General features: G+C 39.0%; 1 protein-coding gene across 1 annotated transcript in view; it reads left to right on the plus strand.

Annotated features, from left to right (window-relative positions):
• The window catches only part of Ubxn7 (UBX domain protein 7), a 62,281-nt gene that overhangs the window by 15,587 nt on the left and 28,446 nt on the right, over positions 1-18,248 (plus strand). The window contains exons 2-3 of the mRNA XM_055625011.1: positions 7,100-7,247; positions 14,001-14,068. Coding sequence (XP_055480986.1) covers positions 7,100-7,247; positions 14,001-14,068 — 216 coding nt within the window. The remainder of the gene's footprint in view (positions 1-7,099; positions 7,248-14,000; positions 14,069-18,248) is intronic.

An 18,248-nucleotide genomic window follows, 5' to 3' on the forward strand; every position in this document is an offset into this window, starting at 1 on the left:
GTTCCAGACAGCCAGGGCTACACAAGGCACACATATGTACATGGATGCATGGAAGTTTCATGTCCCTCCTCCCATAAAAGGCACAGATACACATGTAAGCAAAACATTCATACACATATAAATAAACAAAAAATAAATAAGTACAGTATTTTTTAAATCTTTTATACTTCACCATTGTGCTAGCAAAAGGCTAAAAATGAAATTAAATTGGAATGCTTATCAAGAAACAAACAAACCCAAACAAACAGGATTTTTGTGTTAGAGCTAGAAAGTAAGCCAGCATTTACTCCTTAGTAGTATGTTTGTAAATATAGTAGATAAAGATCACTGGTTGTGATAATTTAGATCAATCAGTGGACATTGACAGATTAACACTTTTTGACGATTCTCAGCATGCCTGAACTAGATGGAGGAGGTGGGTATAATGGTATCCCACCATTAAATCCCAAGCATTTAATTTGTTTTGAGTTTAGCAAATTTTATAGAATGGAGAAGAGGATTGGCAAAACGAGAAAAAAGGGAGAGACCCCAGTCATGAAGGACGGACTTAGCTTTGGGATTTATCTTGTAGCTGTCAGGAGAGCCGTTAAGGAGTCTGGGTGGGTGGTATAATTAGCCTTGTGCTTTGGAGCATACTCTAGGAGCAGAACTGAATGATGATCTTTTAGGGGCTGTTGTAATTAATTAAAAAGTGTAAAGGGTTTGAACCAAAACCTCTGAAATAGCAATAACTGAAGTTTTAGAGAAAGGCCAAGAGAAGTACACACTTTTAATGATAGCACTTAGGAGGCAGAGGCAGGAGGTTCTCTGAGTTAGAGGCCAGCTTTTTTTACATAATGGGTTCCAGGCCCACCAAAGCTACATAGTTTGAGACCCTGTCTTAAAAAAGTTCTCTCTCAGGGCTGGAGAGATGGCTCAGCGGTCAAGAGCACTGTCTGCTTTTCCAGAGGTCCAGAGTTCAATTTCCAGCACCCACATGGTTGGTGGCTTATAACCAACTATACTGGGATCAGATGCCCTCTTCTGTCATGCAGGTGTATATATACTCGTATATATAAATAAATAAATCTTTAAAAAAAACACCTAACTGCACTTGCAGACTACCTGGTTGGTTCCCAGCATCCACATAGTAGCTTACTACTGTCTGACTCCAGTTTCACAGGATGGTGAAGCCCTCTTCTGACCTTTTTGTGCACCAGGCACATTTGGTACATATACTTACATACAATCAAAACATTCATGTACATAAAATAAAAGTATAGTATTTTAAGAATCTTTTATAATCCATCATTGTGCTGACAAAAGGCTAAAATACAATTAAATCGGAAATGCAGATGATAGCTAGGTTTACTGTAAACTTTGATCCCGTGGAATTTGCCCAAATTGTGTGTGCATGCGTGTTTATTTTGAGATAGGGTTTCTCTGTGTACATTTTCATTTTGTTTGTTTGTTTTGTTTTTTTCAAGACAGTGTTTCTCTGTGTAGCCTTGGCTGTCCAGGAACTCAGGAACTCTATAGACTAGGCTACAGAGTAGACTCTGTAGACTCGAATTCACAGAGATCTGCCTGCCTCTGCCTCCTGAGTGCTAAGATTAAAGGCATGCGCCACCACCCCTAGCAAAATTTTTTCTTTTTCTTTTCTTTCTTTTTTTCAAAAAACAAAAACAAAACAAAACAAAAACTTCTTTTCATGGCATATGAAGCCCAAGAAACAAAACCCCCAAGTGTTAAAGGACTCCTCTCCTGTTCAGGAAGCTGACATTTTGGTATCAGTCTTGGCAGGGTGTCCCATGTATGGAGAAAGATGTCTATCTAACAAGGCTTGTTACAGAGTTACATTTCCCATGTGATCTTGGAAAACTTTCCAGCCACCTATCAACTCTTGTTTGATCATACCTATGGTTATCTTGAGAAATCTATCAAGCTTTTAGGAGGCTGTCCCTTTAATTCCACACTTAAAACAACCTTCAGGTAAAAGTTCAAGGGTACATTCCACTAGATCTTAGTAAACAAACAAATCTCAGTTGAGCCCTAGACAAAGTGGTACATACCATAATTAGAATACTTGATGGTAAATATGTGTACTCACTGAGCCAGCTTTCTGTTACCTAGTCTCAGCACTTGGGATGCCAAGGCAGAAGAACTTACTTGAGTTTGAGGCTAGCCTGGGCTACAGTGTGAGACTGTCTCAAAAAAAGGGAAAAGGTGAGGCAGAGGCTTGGGGAGACATGGCTCAGTGGTTAAAAGCTCTTGCTGTGTGATCATAAGGACCAGAGTTTTATCCTTCGGCATGTACCAAGCTGGGCTTCATGCATGTGCTTGAGACTCCAGCTCCAAGAGGTCCATGCACATGCTCATGCAGATACACACGGACAGTTAATTAACAAAGATTAAAATTACAGAGAGCTGGCTCAGCAGCTAAGAGCACTGTCTGCTCTTGCAGAAGACCTAAGCACTCAACTACCAGCTTGAGGGAATCAGGTCCCTCTCTGAATTCATGTGTATATAACCACCCCTCACATACATATATACATAGTGAAAAAATAAAAATTTAAAAACAGAAAAACTATTGTATTATGAGTGAGAGCAAGGAAAAACGAGATAGTGATCCATAGAGATTACAGAAAGTTTATATTTTATTTTAGTATGTTTGTATACTATAGACGTAACTGAAATAAAAGGTTGAAATAGGAATGTAAGTTACGGCTTTCTAAAAACATGACCAGACGAACTAAACAAAAATAGAACTACTTATAAGGGATTGTATGGTGTTAAATCAGTTGATACATCTAAGGAGAAATTTGTGAACTGGATGATAGCAGTAAAGTTATTACCTAGCCAAGTGAGCTGCCCCATGCGTGTAATTCCAGGATGGAAGCTGAGGCAGGAGGAGGCCAGTCTGGGCTACAGAAGGAACAAACAAACAAGATACTGCTGAGAATGCAACATAGAGAAGCAAGATTTAAAAGAAAGACTGAGACAAAAGTCATTGTGAAAACTGGGTATGGTGGTGTCCTCTTAAGTTCTAGCACTTGGGAGGCAGAGGCAGTTAAGTCTTTGTGAGTTCCAGGCCAGCCAGGTCTACAAAGCGACTTCCAGAAACCCTGTCTTGAAAAGCAAAACAAGCAAACACCCTCCCCCAAACAAACAGAAAAGGCATTGTGAAGAACTGTAGCATAATATCTAATTAAATTCCTGAAAAGAAATACTTATGAGAGGAAGAATAGTGCAAAGTTCAAATTACATAGCTAAGATTTTTCCAAAATTGAGGACAGAAAATATCAGGTTTTAGAAATAATTTGTCTTTAATCCCAGCACTCAAGAAGCATCAGCAGGCAGATCTGAGTTCAAGGCCAGCCTAGTTTACAAAACAGCCAAGTTCCAGAACAGCCAAGGCTACACAGAGAAACCCTGTCTCAAAAAAGCAAAAACAAAAGAACAAACAAAAAGAAATCCAGTGAATCCTCAGGAATAAACAAAGTAAACCTTGACTAGTCACAGTGGAACTACAGGCCAATGACAGAAACCTTAAAAGCAGCTAGAACCAACAGACTGCTATAAATTTTTTTTCCTGAAGCTGAGAAATGATTTCCCAACTGTAGCAACAGAAGCCAGAGGGCATTGGAATTCTGTCTTGTACTGAGACAAAACAGCTGTCAGCCTTGAAATGGCATACTCAGTAAAATGCTTTCACAAAAGCCATATTGAGACAAACACCTTAGAAGAGCATTTGCTACTGACAGAACGAGATTCCAAGGGATATAATTCAGATCAAGAAAATTCACCTCAAATAGAAAGCTCGAGGTGCTTTTCAGTGGCCACCTAATATTTAAATCAAATATATACTATGGTTCACATTGTACTATTATACGATGCCTTATGTTTCAAAACTTACTTCATTAACTTAATCTACTCCTACTGTGGACATATATCTGGGCATGTTTGTGCATGTAGTATTTCATGTTGATTTGATTCTAGAAGTATATACTACTGAGTCAAAAAGGAATTTTAAATTTTTTTCATTGACTCTTTGTGAATTTCACATCATATACCCCAATCCCAATCATCTCCCTGCCCCTTCATATCCGCTCTTTACCCTTGCAGCCTCTCTCCTTGGCCCCTGAAAATAAGAGATAGGGGGAAAAATCTTGGCGTGGAAGCTGTAGTTTACATTGTGTCCCACGATATACCCTTTTGTCCACACATCTTTTTTTCCAGTAGATTTTATTCATTTTATGTATATAAGTGTTCCATCTACATGTACACCTGAATGCCAGAAGAAGGCATTAGAGAGAAGTTGTGAGCCACTATGTGGTTTCTGAAAATTGAACTGAGGACCTCTGAAAAGGCAGCCAGTGCTCTTAACTGCTGAGCCATCTCTCAGCCCTTGTCCACACATATTTACTTGCATGTTCATTGTAATGAGTCATTGATCTGTTTCAAGGCCTCTACGTTCTGCTACACTGAATCCTCACAGGGGACTCCTTTCAGATGTCTTGTTGTCCTGTATCATGGAGATCCTGAAGCTTTGGATCTGCAGGACTAGCCTTTCATGCCCTCCTGCAGTTCATAGATGAGGTAGATGTTGGGGTGGGCCAATTCAAAGCCCTAGATCTGAGTTGGTCAGCCAGCCAGCTCTCCTGTGTCCCTATTACCAGGGTGAGCTCTTTAGTACTGCCCAGCTAGCTCAACCAGTATAGTAGCTGGCAGGGGGCAGGGTCAGCTCTCCTGTTCTCATGCCCTCAGGGCTGGCTTGCTGGCTTCCTCACCACTAGGGTCAGCTCTACTGTGCTTCCCAGGTGAGGTTCAGGGCCCAGTCTCCAGAGCCCTGCAGCTGGTGAGGAATAGGGCCAGCTCTCCAGCTTTCATGACTTAAAGGCCAGTTCTCCCATTTGTCACAGGTGGTAAGGGTCAAGATGAGAGCATCTCTCCCTCACCCAAGCCACCCCACAGTAGACGAGGGGTGGGGTCAGCTTGCTTGAATTAAAGTCCTCAGGGTAGCTCTACTGTGCTGCCCAGGCAAGGGATAGGCCAGGTCTCCTGAGTATGGTGGCCAGTGATGGCTGGGGCTAAATCAGCACAGTGTCTCAAGTGGCAGTCCAGACCAGGGGCATTTGCATGTTTTTTTGCAGTACAGGGGTCTAGGACATTAACATAGACCCTGGCTGCCATGGACCATAGACCCAGACATCTTCCCTACCCCTAAGCAGCATGGGCCTGGAGGTCCCCATGGCCTCAGGTGGCAGTGCAGGCCATTCAGATCAGCACATCCCCGGTAGGCAGCATGACCCTCAGATACCCATATGGTCTGTGGTGGCAGCCCAAACACAGACATTTGCTTGGCCTTTGGTGGTAACTAGGGCCACAGACATCAACACGGACCCTAGCTGCAGCAGGACCACAGACCCAGACATGGCCTTTGGTGGTAGTCGGGGGCAGGATCTCACCATGGCCTCCTTGTATACACCTATTCCTCACCACCATGGAGTCTCCAGTTCCACCTTTCCTTTCTCCACCTGTCTGAACCCCCCCCTCCACTTTGCTTTCTCTTCCATCTCTCCATCTTACTCCATCTTTCCCATCTCTCCATCACACATTTGTCTATTGTAGTGGCACCCGAGGCAGGTCTTTTTTTCCATCCTCAGGAATTTTTTGGTACTTGTAAAATTGCTTTCTAAAGAGAGCTTTACCAATTTACATTTCATTCAACAGATTGTGCTGGCTTTATTTACAAATGATTGTTTGAACTAGTTTTAAATAACAAAGATTGACATTTCTTACCAGATATGTATATTTTAGACAAAAATGTCTCGGTTTACTTCTCTTGGCTTGATATTAAAAATGTGTTCGGAGGTTGAGCATGATAGAGCATGCCTTTAATCCCAGCACTCTGGGAAATAGAAGCAGGTGGATCGCCGTGAGTTCAAGGCTAGTAAATTCAAGACAGTCACGGCTACATAGAGAAACCCTGTCTCGGAAAAAAAAACAATGTGTTCTGAGTTTGAGCCCTAGCCTGGCCCTTCCTCAGAAGCTTTTTGGATGGATAAAATAAAAATAGTTAAAATGCATTCTTTCTATCAAAATATTTCGAACTTTCTAGAATGTAGTCTTTATTTTTCTTTATCCTTTTTCAGTTTATCATTACTAACAAATAATATATTTCTTTTTTCCCCATTTTTTTCTGGAGACAAGGTTTCTCTGTTTAACAAACCTGGCTGTCCTGGAACAGACTTTTTAGACTCCCAGAGTCCTGGGATTAAAGGCATGCACCACCAACTCTCATCTATTTGTTGTTGTGGTGGTTTTGAGACAGGGCTTTACAGTATAGTCCCAGGCTAGCCTTGAACTCACAGAGTTCTGAGTCTCAAGTGCTTGTATGTACCACCACACTTAGTTAATTCAGCCATTTAAAGAAACTGCAAATAGAACTGAGATGCAAGCATGATGACTTGAGTTCAAATCCCCTATGTGAAGCCAGTTACTGTAGCACACACCTGTAATCCCAGTGCTCTTACATTGAGATGAGAGGCTAGAGACTCTCCCAAAAGCTTTTTAGGTAATAGTCCTACATGTAGTGGCCGCTGACAAGGTAAAAACAAGGAACAGTACCAGATGTTGTCCTTCAATTCTGTGCATGTGTTGTGGCACATTCACATGTACATGCATGCACATGTACACACATACACATCACAAAGAAATGGCAAATAGCCAGGTGTGGTGGCAGAGGCTCATTCTTGTAAGGGTAGTGTTTGAAGGTGAGGCAGGAGGATTTCTGATTCAAACTCTAGGCTGAGCTATAGTGTTAAGACCTGTCTCAAAACAAACAAAAATCACATTAAAAACAAAAAAAAGAAAGAAATGCCAAGTGTTTAACTTTGTTTTGGTTGCAGGAGAGTATATACTGTTGCCGTGCTATTGTGTTGTTTTGTAGTTCTGTGTATTTTTGCCAGCCAGCCTCTAGGACAAATGTAAACAGATTTGTATGCATAGAAGTCATCTTAAAGGGGGAAGAACTGTTCATTTGCTTGGGAATTCCATGTGAGCTTAAATGTAAGAAGTCATTATTAACTTTTTTTTTTCCTATCCTTTGCTGTTTCAGGTGCAAGTGAAAGTGTAGGAAAACATATGCTTGAAGCTTGTAACAACAACCTGGAAATGGCGGTCACTATGTTTTTGGATGGCGGAGGAATTGCTGAGGAGCCCAGTACCAGTTCAGCAAGTGTCTCTACTGTCAGACCACACACAGAGTATGAATTTATTATTTATTGTAGTGGTTACTCTTTGCCTAAATTAACTAGTTGCATTTTTATCAAAGTTAGGTCATTTTTCTAGTTTTGAAAACATTAAAGATTGAAAGCTTCTGAAAAATACCATGTGGAAAGTTTTGTATTTAATATATCTTAAGTTCTCTATCTTAATATATCTTAAGTTCTCACTGTATTATCTACTTAATCTTCTCTTCTGTCCTCAAAAGTACTGTGTATATTAGAGGCAGTTGGGCCACAGAGTGCATAGTGCAACTACTTGATTATAATTGGCTTGAGATTGGAGTTTGTGAGCTCCACAGCCACTAGCTGTACAACAAAAATGATTTTGTTGGCGGGGAATTTAGATTTAGCTCAGTTGGTAGTTTAGTTTGCCTTGCATTCAAATACTTCTGGACTTAAGCCCCAACACTGAATAACCAGACTTGGTGACACATACTTGTAACCATAGCTCTTGGGAGGTAGAGACAGGAGGGTTGATGTTCAGGATCATCCTCATCTACAGAGCAAGTGTGAAGCCATACTGGGATATACCAAATTTTTTTTAAAGAACTTTGTAGATTGGCATTATTATTATTTTGCCTATGAGGAAACTAGAGCATGGCCATTTTTTTTCCTAAACTGTACAGCAGTTAAAAAGCAGATATAGGCCAGGCATGGTGGCACAAGCCTGTAATCCCAGCACTCACAGAGGCAGAGTTAGGCAGATCTCTGTGAATTTGAGGCAAGCACGGTCTACAAAGTGAGTCCAGGACAGCCAAGGCTACACAGAGAAACCCTGTCTTTAAAAAAACAAACAAACAAACAAACAAACAACCCCCCCCAGATATAGCACTAATAAATAAATAATTGTAATTGTGTATGAGCAAAAATCTTCAGGTAGTTAGCTACTTAATGACTAAAGGCATCCCCACTGTATATAGAACTGTTTGTATTTGGTTTTCTGCCCCTTTATATTTGATTAGTGAGAGTTTGCAATAAATACCTAATTCTTGAACAAAATTTTATTAGTCTTTGTATTAGTTCAAATATTAGACTTGAACCTTATTGGGACTACGATAGGCACATGCCACTGTGCTCACATGGCCATTGTGGTTTTTGTTTTTGAGAGACCATTGCTGTGTAGCTTAGGCTAGCTATAAATTAATGAACTTTCTATGTATTAGGATTCAAGGTGTGTCCATATTCCTTGGCTAAGCCATTAGCTTTAACAACAACAAAAAGTTTTAAAAAGACCAGGGCTTTATGGCTTATGCCTTTAGTCCCAGCACTCAGGAGGCAGAAGCCAGCAGGATCTGTTTGAGTTCCAGGCCAGCCTGGTCTGCATAGTGAGACCCTATCTTGAAAAAACAAACCCAACCAAAAATCCTTAATTTTAAAGTCTTTAAATAAGACTGTAATACTCTTAGTCCTTTGTAACTCTTATAATTATGAAATACTAAACAAGAGGAATCATTTTAAATAGAACAGGCAAAGGGCCAGAGTTTGTTTTTATTAAATTAAACATAATTTAAGAGCCAGGTCACATACAAGTATAATTGTTCCTTTGTTGAATTAGTTTCACATTAATAGATTATTGTTTTTACATGAGTTGTGAATTTAGAGATCATACTTGCAAAGTTTTTGCTTGTTGTTTTTTTGTTTTCTGTTGACCATTTGTCTCAACTCTACTCTCATTCCCCAACGTGGCTCAAAAGCTTTAATGGAAATCAGTATTGAGCCAATACTTACCTGTTACTTATTCTGGAAGCAGAGAAAAGTATCTCTGTGAATTCTTGGGTCATTATTGTCTGCCTTCCATATTTCAGCTAGCTTATCCCAATAAATAAGAAATAATACTGAAGAGGGATATAGTTGATAGAAACTTCAATATAGATATTTATAGTCAATTTAAGGAAGCAAACATATATGTGTGTGGATATATTCAAAACATATATATGTATATGAATGTGTGTATATGCACATTTAACTGTACCTAAAACAGTAGTAGTTGTTGTTTTTAGACAGGATCTTTACTGTATATTCCTGGTCGGCCTGGAATTCACTGTGTAGAGTGTGTTGGCCTCAAAATCAGATCTGCATGTGCCTGACTCCCAGCCCTAGGATCAAGGTGTGCACCACCATGACTGGCAGTTTGGCTTTTTTTTTTTTAATGACTTACATCTGTGTGTATGTTTGTGTGTTTCGAGAGATGAAACCCAAGGCCTCACCATTGCTAAGGAAGTAATGTCATTGAGTTAAATCCTAGCCCTAAAGCATTTTTTTAATCTTATTTTTACCCCTTTGAGGTAGTGTCTCATTGCTTTGTTTAAGCTAGTCTCAAACTCCTAACTCTTTTAACTTAGTCAAAAGAACAAAGAGGTTCTTTTGACTCAGCCTTTTAAATAGCAAATAGTTGCCATAAATAGCTATCTTTTCCTACTTAGTTACATCATGATTTGGTTAGATTGTTTATATGCCAACTGATGGACATTTAGTAGTAGCTCCTATTTCCTTAACGAGAATTTCTTTTCTTCCAGTTCACCTTCTGTCCTTTCTACTCATATTTAACATTGCCAAATACCTTTATACTCGTGTGTGTGAGTGCCTGTGGAAGCCAGGAGAGAATGTTGGATTTCTTGGAACTGAAGTTGCAGGTGTTTCTGAGCCATCTCATGTGACTGATGGGATCTTAACCCTGGTCCTCATGGTTGAACAAGCAGCAGGCCCCCTTAACCACCTAGTCATCTCTCCATCCTCAAGACTATTAACTGAGACATTTCATCGGATTGCAGTTTAGTGACTAAATTGTCTTAAATTGAGGCAATTCTATATATACCCTGTGAAGGGCAGTATAGCAATTAACAAAAGGTTTACTTGGTTTTATAAAAGATGTCTTTTAAAGCTTGGTATGATAATGAACACCTGTGATCCTAACACTGGGGAGGTGGAGACAAGCATATCACAAGTTGTTAGGGCAGCTTGGGTTACATGACACCCTGTCTCAAAAATTTTTTTTTATTTTTAAATCTTTTAAAGGTACTTAAGGGGTTCTTCCTTACCTTTCACCTTCTGCTCTCTTTGAAATGGCGTCTTACTTTGTTGCCCCTGGCTGGACTCTTGGGCTCAAGTTACTGCCTGCTTCAGCCTTCAAAGCAATTAGCAGTGGTGTCAGACACCTTTATTTCTAGCACTCAGGAGGCAGAGGCAGGTGGATCTCTGTGAGTTTGAGGACAGCCTCATTTACAAAGCCCATCAAGAATAGCCAGGGTTTCACAGAGAAACCCTGTCTCAAAAAATATCCCAAACCAAATAACACAAAAATGTAGTTAATACTATAGGCATGGGTCACCAAAACCAACTGGCTTGTTTCTTTTTAATTATTTACTGAACTTCCTTCTGCAGATACATTGTTCTTTCAGGTTATTGAAATTCTGCAATGAGCAGTGACCCATGTTCAATAAGAACAGCTGGGTGTGGTGGTACATTTCTAATACCCTAGCACATGACAGCTGAGACTTTGCCCACTGAACCACCAATGGTTGATCCCAGTACTTGGAAGGATGAGACAGGAGAATCTCAACTTTGAAGCTAGCCTGGCCTGGGTTATGAGACTTGGGTTATGAGATTTGTCTGATGGGTGTTTTTGTTTTTTTGGTTTTTTTTTTTGTTTTTTTTTTTTAATTATAGACTGTTAGTGTTTATTGGCAAATGAATATAGTTTTTTTTTTTTTTAATAGAAAGTATTTCTTGGAATTCCAACTTTGATATTAACAAAAATAGGGCCTTGTTAGATTTGATGACATATTTGTGCTCCCAGCATCCTTTGTTTTATTTTGTTTTGCTTCTTTGAGTCAGGGTCTCATTATGTGCACCAGGCTGTCCTCAAACTCATCTGCCTTTGCCTCCTTGGTGTTGGGATTAAAGGCATGCATTGCCAGACCCAGTGCAACCCCAGCTCAGTTATGAGGTTTGAAGCTAGCCTAGTTAGACCCTGGCTCAGAAATGGGATTTAAAAAACAAAATAAAACTGAGTGGTGGGCAGGAGACATGATCATTAGGACTAATTTAACTAATTTAAATTGATATTTATATTTATAATTTTTTCTTATCATGTATATGTTCGAGTACATGGTTGCCTTCTTAATTATGGGAAGGTCAGAGGACAACTTGAAGGAGTCAGTTCTCTCCTTCGAAAATGCTCGTTCTAGCGATCAGGCTTTGGTGGCCAAGTGCCTTTACCCACAGAGTCATCTTGCTGGCCCACATGCTTAGAAGTCTTACAAGTTCCTGTTCCCTATGATAATTAAGCCCAAGAATATTAAGCACTTTTAATATTTAACTAAATTTAATTTAATTTAACTAAATTTATTTTAAAGGTAACATACCATTTATTTTTTAGTTTTTGGTCTTTTAAGATAAGGGTTTCTACATATTTCTTGCTGTCCTGGAACTCACAATGCAGACCAAGCTGGCCTCAAACTTACAGATATCCACCTCTCTCTCCATTCCAAGTACTGGAACTAAAGATGTGTGCCACCATGCCCAGATCCCATTTATTTGTATTTTCAAGTTTTTTAATTTATTTTATGTGTATGGATGTTTTCCCTCTACATGTGTGTCTATGTACTATGCGCATGCCTGGTGCTGTGGAGGCCAGAATATGCTGATGGATCCCTTAGGAATGGAGTCACAGTTATTAGCCACCATATCCATGCTAGAAATCAAACCAGGGCTCCCCTGGAAGAACAGCCAGTGCTTTTAATCACTGAGTCATCAGCCGTGATATAACTTTAAAGTTTATCAAAATGCTTTCAGTTTTACCTTCCTAGAAAAAAGAGAGTTTACAAGATAAAATTTTTTTACTGAGTTATTGGTGAGTTAACTACATTGATTCTATGAAAGTAAACTTTGAAAAGAATGCTTTTGGTTTAGTTTTGGTTTTTATTTATATTTTTTATTTTCAGTGCTGGGGACCAAATGCAGGACCCTGCAGATATTAGGCATATGTTCTACTGTGGAGCTCTAGCCCTTGCTGAGAATAGGTTTTAATTTTAATTTAATAAATTTTAGTTTATTTAAAATTTTTATTACATTTATCACTGTGTGTGTATGTGTATGAATGTGCACATGTCTGGCACATATGTGAAGGTTAAAGGACAGATTTTGGAAGTCCGTGCACTTTTTTTACCTTGTGCATACTGGAAATCAAATTCAGGTCATCAGACTTGACCGCAGGCATCTTTACCCACTGAGCCGTCTCCCTTGCCCAGAATCACCTTTTAAAAGATGTGTAATTACTGGGGCTGGGGAGATAACTCAACATTAGGAGCACTAGGTGTTCTTCTGGAGAGCTAAAAATTCCTACCAGCCCCAGGCTGTCAAGGACACTGCATGAACATGGTATGAAGACATACCATTCATACACATAGAAAATAAAATTACGGGCGGGAGATGTGGCTCAGTGGTTAAGAGCACTGGCTGTTCTTCCAAAGGTCTAGAGTTCAATTCCCAGCAACCACATGGTGGCTCACCTACAATGAGGTCTGGTGCCCTCTGCTGGCATGCAGGCAGAATACTGTATAAATAATAAATAAATCTTTAAAAAAGAAAAGAAAATCACAAGGAAAATAAGACTTTACATTTTATTATATATTATACATTATTATGTTTATATATTTTATATAGAATGTTTTTTCTGTATACTAGGATCTGTTGAATATGTACTTTTAAGCTTGCATCCATGGTAGCTTCTTCTTTCATAGAATAAAATTTATTACCTATTTGTTGAAGCTTCCTTACTACATTCTTGTGTCTTACTATATAGTATAGCAGTAATTATATTGATTCTAGTAAGCCTAAACTTTCCAAGTCTTTTGTTTTGTTTTTTGAGACAGGATTTCTCAATGTAGCCATGGCTGTCCTGGAACTTGCCCTGTAGACCAGGCTGGCCTCAAACTCATAAAGATCCACCTGCTTCTGCATTTGCCACCACTGCCCAGGTTTTTTGTTTTCTTGTTTTTGTTTAATTCATTATCTTTAAGAGTTCAGGGAAGCTAGGCACTAGAGAGATGCCTCCACAGTTAAGAGCCTGTAACTTCAACTCCAGAGGTATTTGTTGCTTATGGCTTTTGAAGGCCCTGCACTCATGCATATACTCTCACACATAATTAAACTAAAAATAAAATCTTTAAAAAATTAATTTAGGAAGGGTCAGGGATTGTGGCTTTAGCTCAGTGATAGACAAATTTCCACACAAGTGAAAGACCCTGAGTTCAGCTTCTATCTGGGGCCAGGGGAGGAAGAGCAAAAATTGCATTAAAAAAAAAAAAAACCACAAAAACAAAATAAAACAAAAACAAAACAAAACAAAAAAAAAACAACAGCTACGGCCTGGATGTGGTGGAGAACAAGCTTTAATCCCAGTATGTGAGGGCAGAGGCAGGTAGCTCTCTGGTGAGTTTCAGACTTTGTCTCAGAGACAGTTGGGGAGGGAGAAGGGGAACACCTGAGGTAGAAAGACATCTTTTTTTTTTTTTTTAACTTTATTCTTTGTAAACCATTTTAGCTTTCTGTGATAGATATTTTATCCCAATTAATCTCTGTGTAGATCTTTTACAACTTTTTTTTATCTTGATTACTGTAGTTTCTAAAAATCATGTGTTTGTTTTACTTGCTAATTTGAATACATTCATAATTAAGAAAATAGGTGTCATAAAAAGTTTTTCATTTTGGTATTTTCTCTTTTTTTAATAGAGAAGAAGTTCGTGCTCCAATTCCTCAAAAGCAAGAAATTTTGGTGGAACCAGAACCTTTGTTTGGTGGTAAGTTCACTTTATTTGCCTAACTTTACCTGGCTTAGTTGTTGTTTAGCATTTTAATAAAATGAAAACATGAGCACTTTATCAGAGATTGTTTCTTTGTTTATAGAATCAGTTCTTACCTAAACTTCTGTGTTCCCTCTTGTTAAGCTACATTCCTTTATAGAATAATATTGTATATTAACAATTGACAATATATTGCAGAAGGCCAAAAAAGAGGAAACTTACCAAAAATAATTGCTGTCTTTTTTTTCCCCCCTAGGGGAGGGTGTCACTGGGTAGTCCGAGCGGGCCTGGAACTCAGGCTGCCCTCTCTACATTCTAAATTCTGGGATTAAAGATAGACCCTACTATGCCTGCCCCCCTTGAATTGCTGCCTCTATGGAAACCATTGTCATTATTTAAAAAAAAAAAAAAAAAAAACAACTTAATTTTATATTGTCTTTTTCTTCTGAGTATACACTTGACTGATCACTCGTTATTGTTTTGTATACCTTACCTTTTCTCATTTTAATTTCTCCAAATGTAGTTCCTGTTTTGGACAAAGAAGAAGAATAGTCCTTATTGCATGCAAAAAAAACCATGTTATCAGTTTGGGTAAATTCAGAATATGCTAAAGTATGGGGCATTTAATCAGCTTTAAAGAACAGTAATAGTTTACCTACTTTCTTGTATGAGACAAATATTTTTAGGTACTGCTTAAAAAATAGAAGGTGGAATCTTCTGTGGTAGATTAAAACAGATGGTGAGATGTATATTGTATTGAGAATACTGGTACAGGGAAATGGTTTGAACATGATGATGAAAAACCTTTTTTAAGTTTTGTAGAAAAGCTCAGATAAGGAAAAAGAATTTATTTATTTATTTATTCATTTATTTACTTACTTACTTACCCTATTTATTTATTTATTTACTCATTTATTTATTTATTCGGCTGCTTATTTATTTTTTATTTATTTATTTATTTGGTTGGTTATCTATCTATCTATCTATTTATTTATTTAGACATGCAGTGAAACAGGGTCTTACTGTGTGTCCTTGGCTAGTCTGGAGCTTATTATGTAGACCAGGCTGCTCTTGAACTCACAAAGTTGGAGTCATCCTCAATTGCTCTTCTTCCTATTCATTGAAGCAGGGCTTCTGAGTCAAACCCAGAATTCTCTGACATAGTTGGTGTCCCTAGCCAGCTTGCTCTTGGGATCCCCTATTTTCGCATTCTGTTGTGTGACAAAACTTTTCCTAGGGAGACAAAACACACGTCTGCTTACCACAGATAGGGAACCTATTACAGACCAAGGTACAGATACCATCAAGTTGCAACTTGGTGAACCAGGAGCTTTATTGGGGTTACTTAAAGGAGCAGAAATAGCTCAAAGACAGCTGATTCACCAATGCCCATCCAACATGGGTGACAACTCACAAAGCTGGGAGCCTGGAGGACACTGCACAGCCTGCAGGCAGCTCAAAGGATGGACAGTGTCCTTTCCGAGCGTGGCAGTTGATCTAAACGTCTTTACAGGCAAACCAACCGGTTTCTGTTTCTTCCAGGCAGCTGGTCTGCTCGCAGGGTCTTTGTGGCGCAGTTTCTATTGCTAACTCTGGCAGGAAAGGGCCTAATGAATCTGGTCAGTTTCAGGAAGTTCCTGAAACTGTGAGTTACCTTCCTGCTTAAGGAGGATCCTGTAAGGTAGAGTGTTTTAATCTCTGGGGAAATTTATATACCTTCCACGCTGGTGTTACAGGTGGGTTGCCATACCAACTGGGCATTTTACTTCAATGAATCTGGGGCTTCACACTCGAACTCCTCAGGTCTGCACAGCAATTGCTTTTGTTGCTAAACCCCATCCTGGACTGAGAGGTGGGAATGTGTTAGACAGCTTCATGTTACAGTAATAAGATATGTGAGTTAGTTATCTTGAAAAGAAGGTACTATTTTAGTTCAGTTTTGGAAGTTCCAGTTGGTTTATTTGCTTATGGTGAGGCAGTATACACCATAGTGAAAGCATATGGTGTAAGAAGTTACTGAGTTCTTGGCAGCTAGGAAACAGAAAAGGAAATAAAAGAGACCAGGGTCTCACACCCCTTTCAAGGACATAACCCCAGCAAAGCTTCTCTGTTAGGCTCCTGACCTCTTGATAGTACTGTGTTGGTGATTAAGCCATTAACACAAGGGCCTTTGGGATGACTCCAATCAAAGGAAGAAGCATTTCCTTCAAAGCTTTTGGACAGAGTTGCTGTATTCTTAGTTCAAAACAGGCAGAGCCAATGAATTTTATTGAGATAGTATAAAGAGCTAACTGATTAGATGTTGGCTTGCACAAACCATTTTAAAGGGTTTTCTTGTGTTGTTTATTTGCTTGCTTGTTTGTTTTCTGTACTGAGTTTCTCTGTGTGGCCCTGGCTGTCCAGGAACTCAGATCTGCCTGCCTCTGCCTCTTGAGTGCTGGGATTAATGGCATGCACCACTACCGCCCTGCTCAATAATTTTGTTTGTTTGTGTCCGGTGTGTGTGGATATATACATGTGAGTGCAGTTACCCAAGGAGGCTGGAAGAGAAAGTGGTATATCCTTGAGCACTACAAAGTGGGAGGTAATTATTTTTCCTGGACCTAGCATTATATGTAGAAGTGTGTGTGTGTGCACAAGTGTACTTGCTTGTCCAAGGAGGCCAGACGAGGTCTCCTGGAGCTGGAGTTAGAAGTAGTTGTGAGCGCTGGAAACTGAACTCGGACCCTTGGGAAGAGTAGTACATTCTTAACTGTTGAACCAAGTCTTCCAACTCCTACTTAGCCCAAATCTTTAAGAAACCACAACTAGTTGAATTTTGGTGTGATATCAAAGAATATACATGTTTATCTAAAATTATCTAATCATAGCTCTCTTTACTACTATATTTCCATGTGGGGCTGGATTTTACTTTTGTTGTTGGGGTTTTGTTATTATTGTTATTATTTATACTGTATTCTGCCTGCATTATGCCTGCACACCAGAAGGGGGCACCAGTTCTCATAGATGCTTATGAGCCATCATGTGGGTGCTGGGAATTAAACTCAGGACCTCTGAACAGCCAGTGCCCTTGACAGCCAAGCCATCTCTCCAGCCCTTGTTTTAAATTTTTTAAAATTCAGATTAACTATTTAAAAATTTAATACTCACTACTTAAAAGGATTCTATTCCTGAAGCTAATTGTGATTCTTTCGTTTTTGAGACAGTCTTATGCAGTCTAGCCTTGAAGTTAACTTTGTAGTTTGTTATGACCTTCAACCTTCTGATCCTACTGAGATTCCAGGCATGTGGCACTATGCTTGGCATAATAATTATGTTTTAGCATAGATATTGGTGTGTTTGTGTGACATATAAACATGATATAAACAGTGGAGTTTGTTTTGGGGTTTTGGGGGGACAGGCTTTATGTAGCAGCCCACATTGGCTTTGAACTCATATAGTCAAAGATGACTTTAAATTTCTGCTACAATTACTAGCACATGTCACCATTCCATGTCTGTGAGGTTTTAGGGATCAAATCCATGACTGCATGCTAGCCCTAAGTTTCTGGGTTTTTTCTGTTTTAATTTAAAAGTTTTTTGTTTTGTGGTGTGTGTGTGAGAGAGAGAAGGAAATTGCAGCTAGAGTTAGAGATAGTTGTGAGCTGACCCCATGTGGGTGCTAGGACCTGAACAAAAGCAGCATTGCTTTTAACTGCTGGGCTGTATCACTCCAGCTCCTGATTTTATATTTTTAATTGTTTTGCTTTTAACTTAGTGATTCTAAGATGGAAATAATTATTCTAAGTGAAAGAAAAGCATCGTTTGTAGAGAAAGCTGCTTTGACTGGGCTGGAGACGTTTAGACTCCCTTTTTTAATTGTTAATACTGTGGAGCTTTGGTTACATGCTGGCCTGGCTTAAGTAAGTCAATTTAAACTGTTTACACCAAAAGAATTATTTAAAATCCCCATTTTCAGTTGGCCATGGGTGGTGGTGTAGGTCTTTTAAATCCCAGCATTCAAGCAGGCTGATCTGGTGGCCAGCCTAGTCTACTTAGTGAATTCCAGGACAGGTAGGGCTATATAGAGACCCTGTCTTAAGAAGCAAAACAACAACAGAAATCTTCATTTTCTTTGGTATATATGAGTAACTTGGTCCTTTTTTTTTTTTTTTTTTTTTTTTTTTTTTTTTTTTTTT

This window comes from Psammomys obesus, unplaced genomic scaffold, assembly GCF_907164565.1.
Source record: "Psammomys obesus unplaced genomic scaffold, mPsaObe1.curated_primary_1811, whole genome shotgun sequence".
Classification (NCBI taxonomy): domain Eukaryota; kingdom Metazoa; phylum Chordata; class Mammalia; order Rodentia; family Muridae; genus Psammomys; species Psammomys obesus.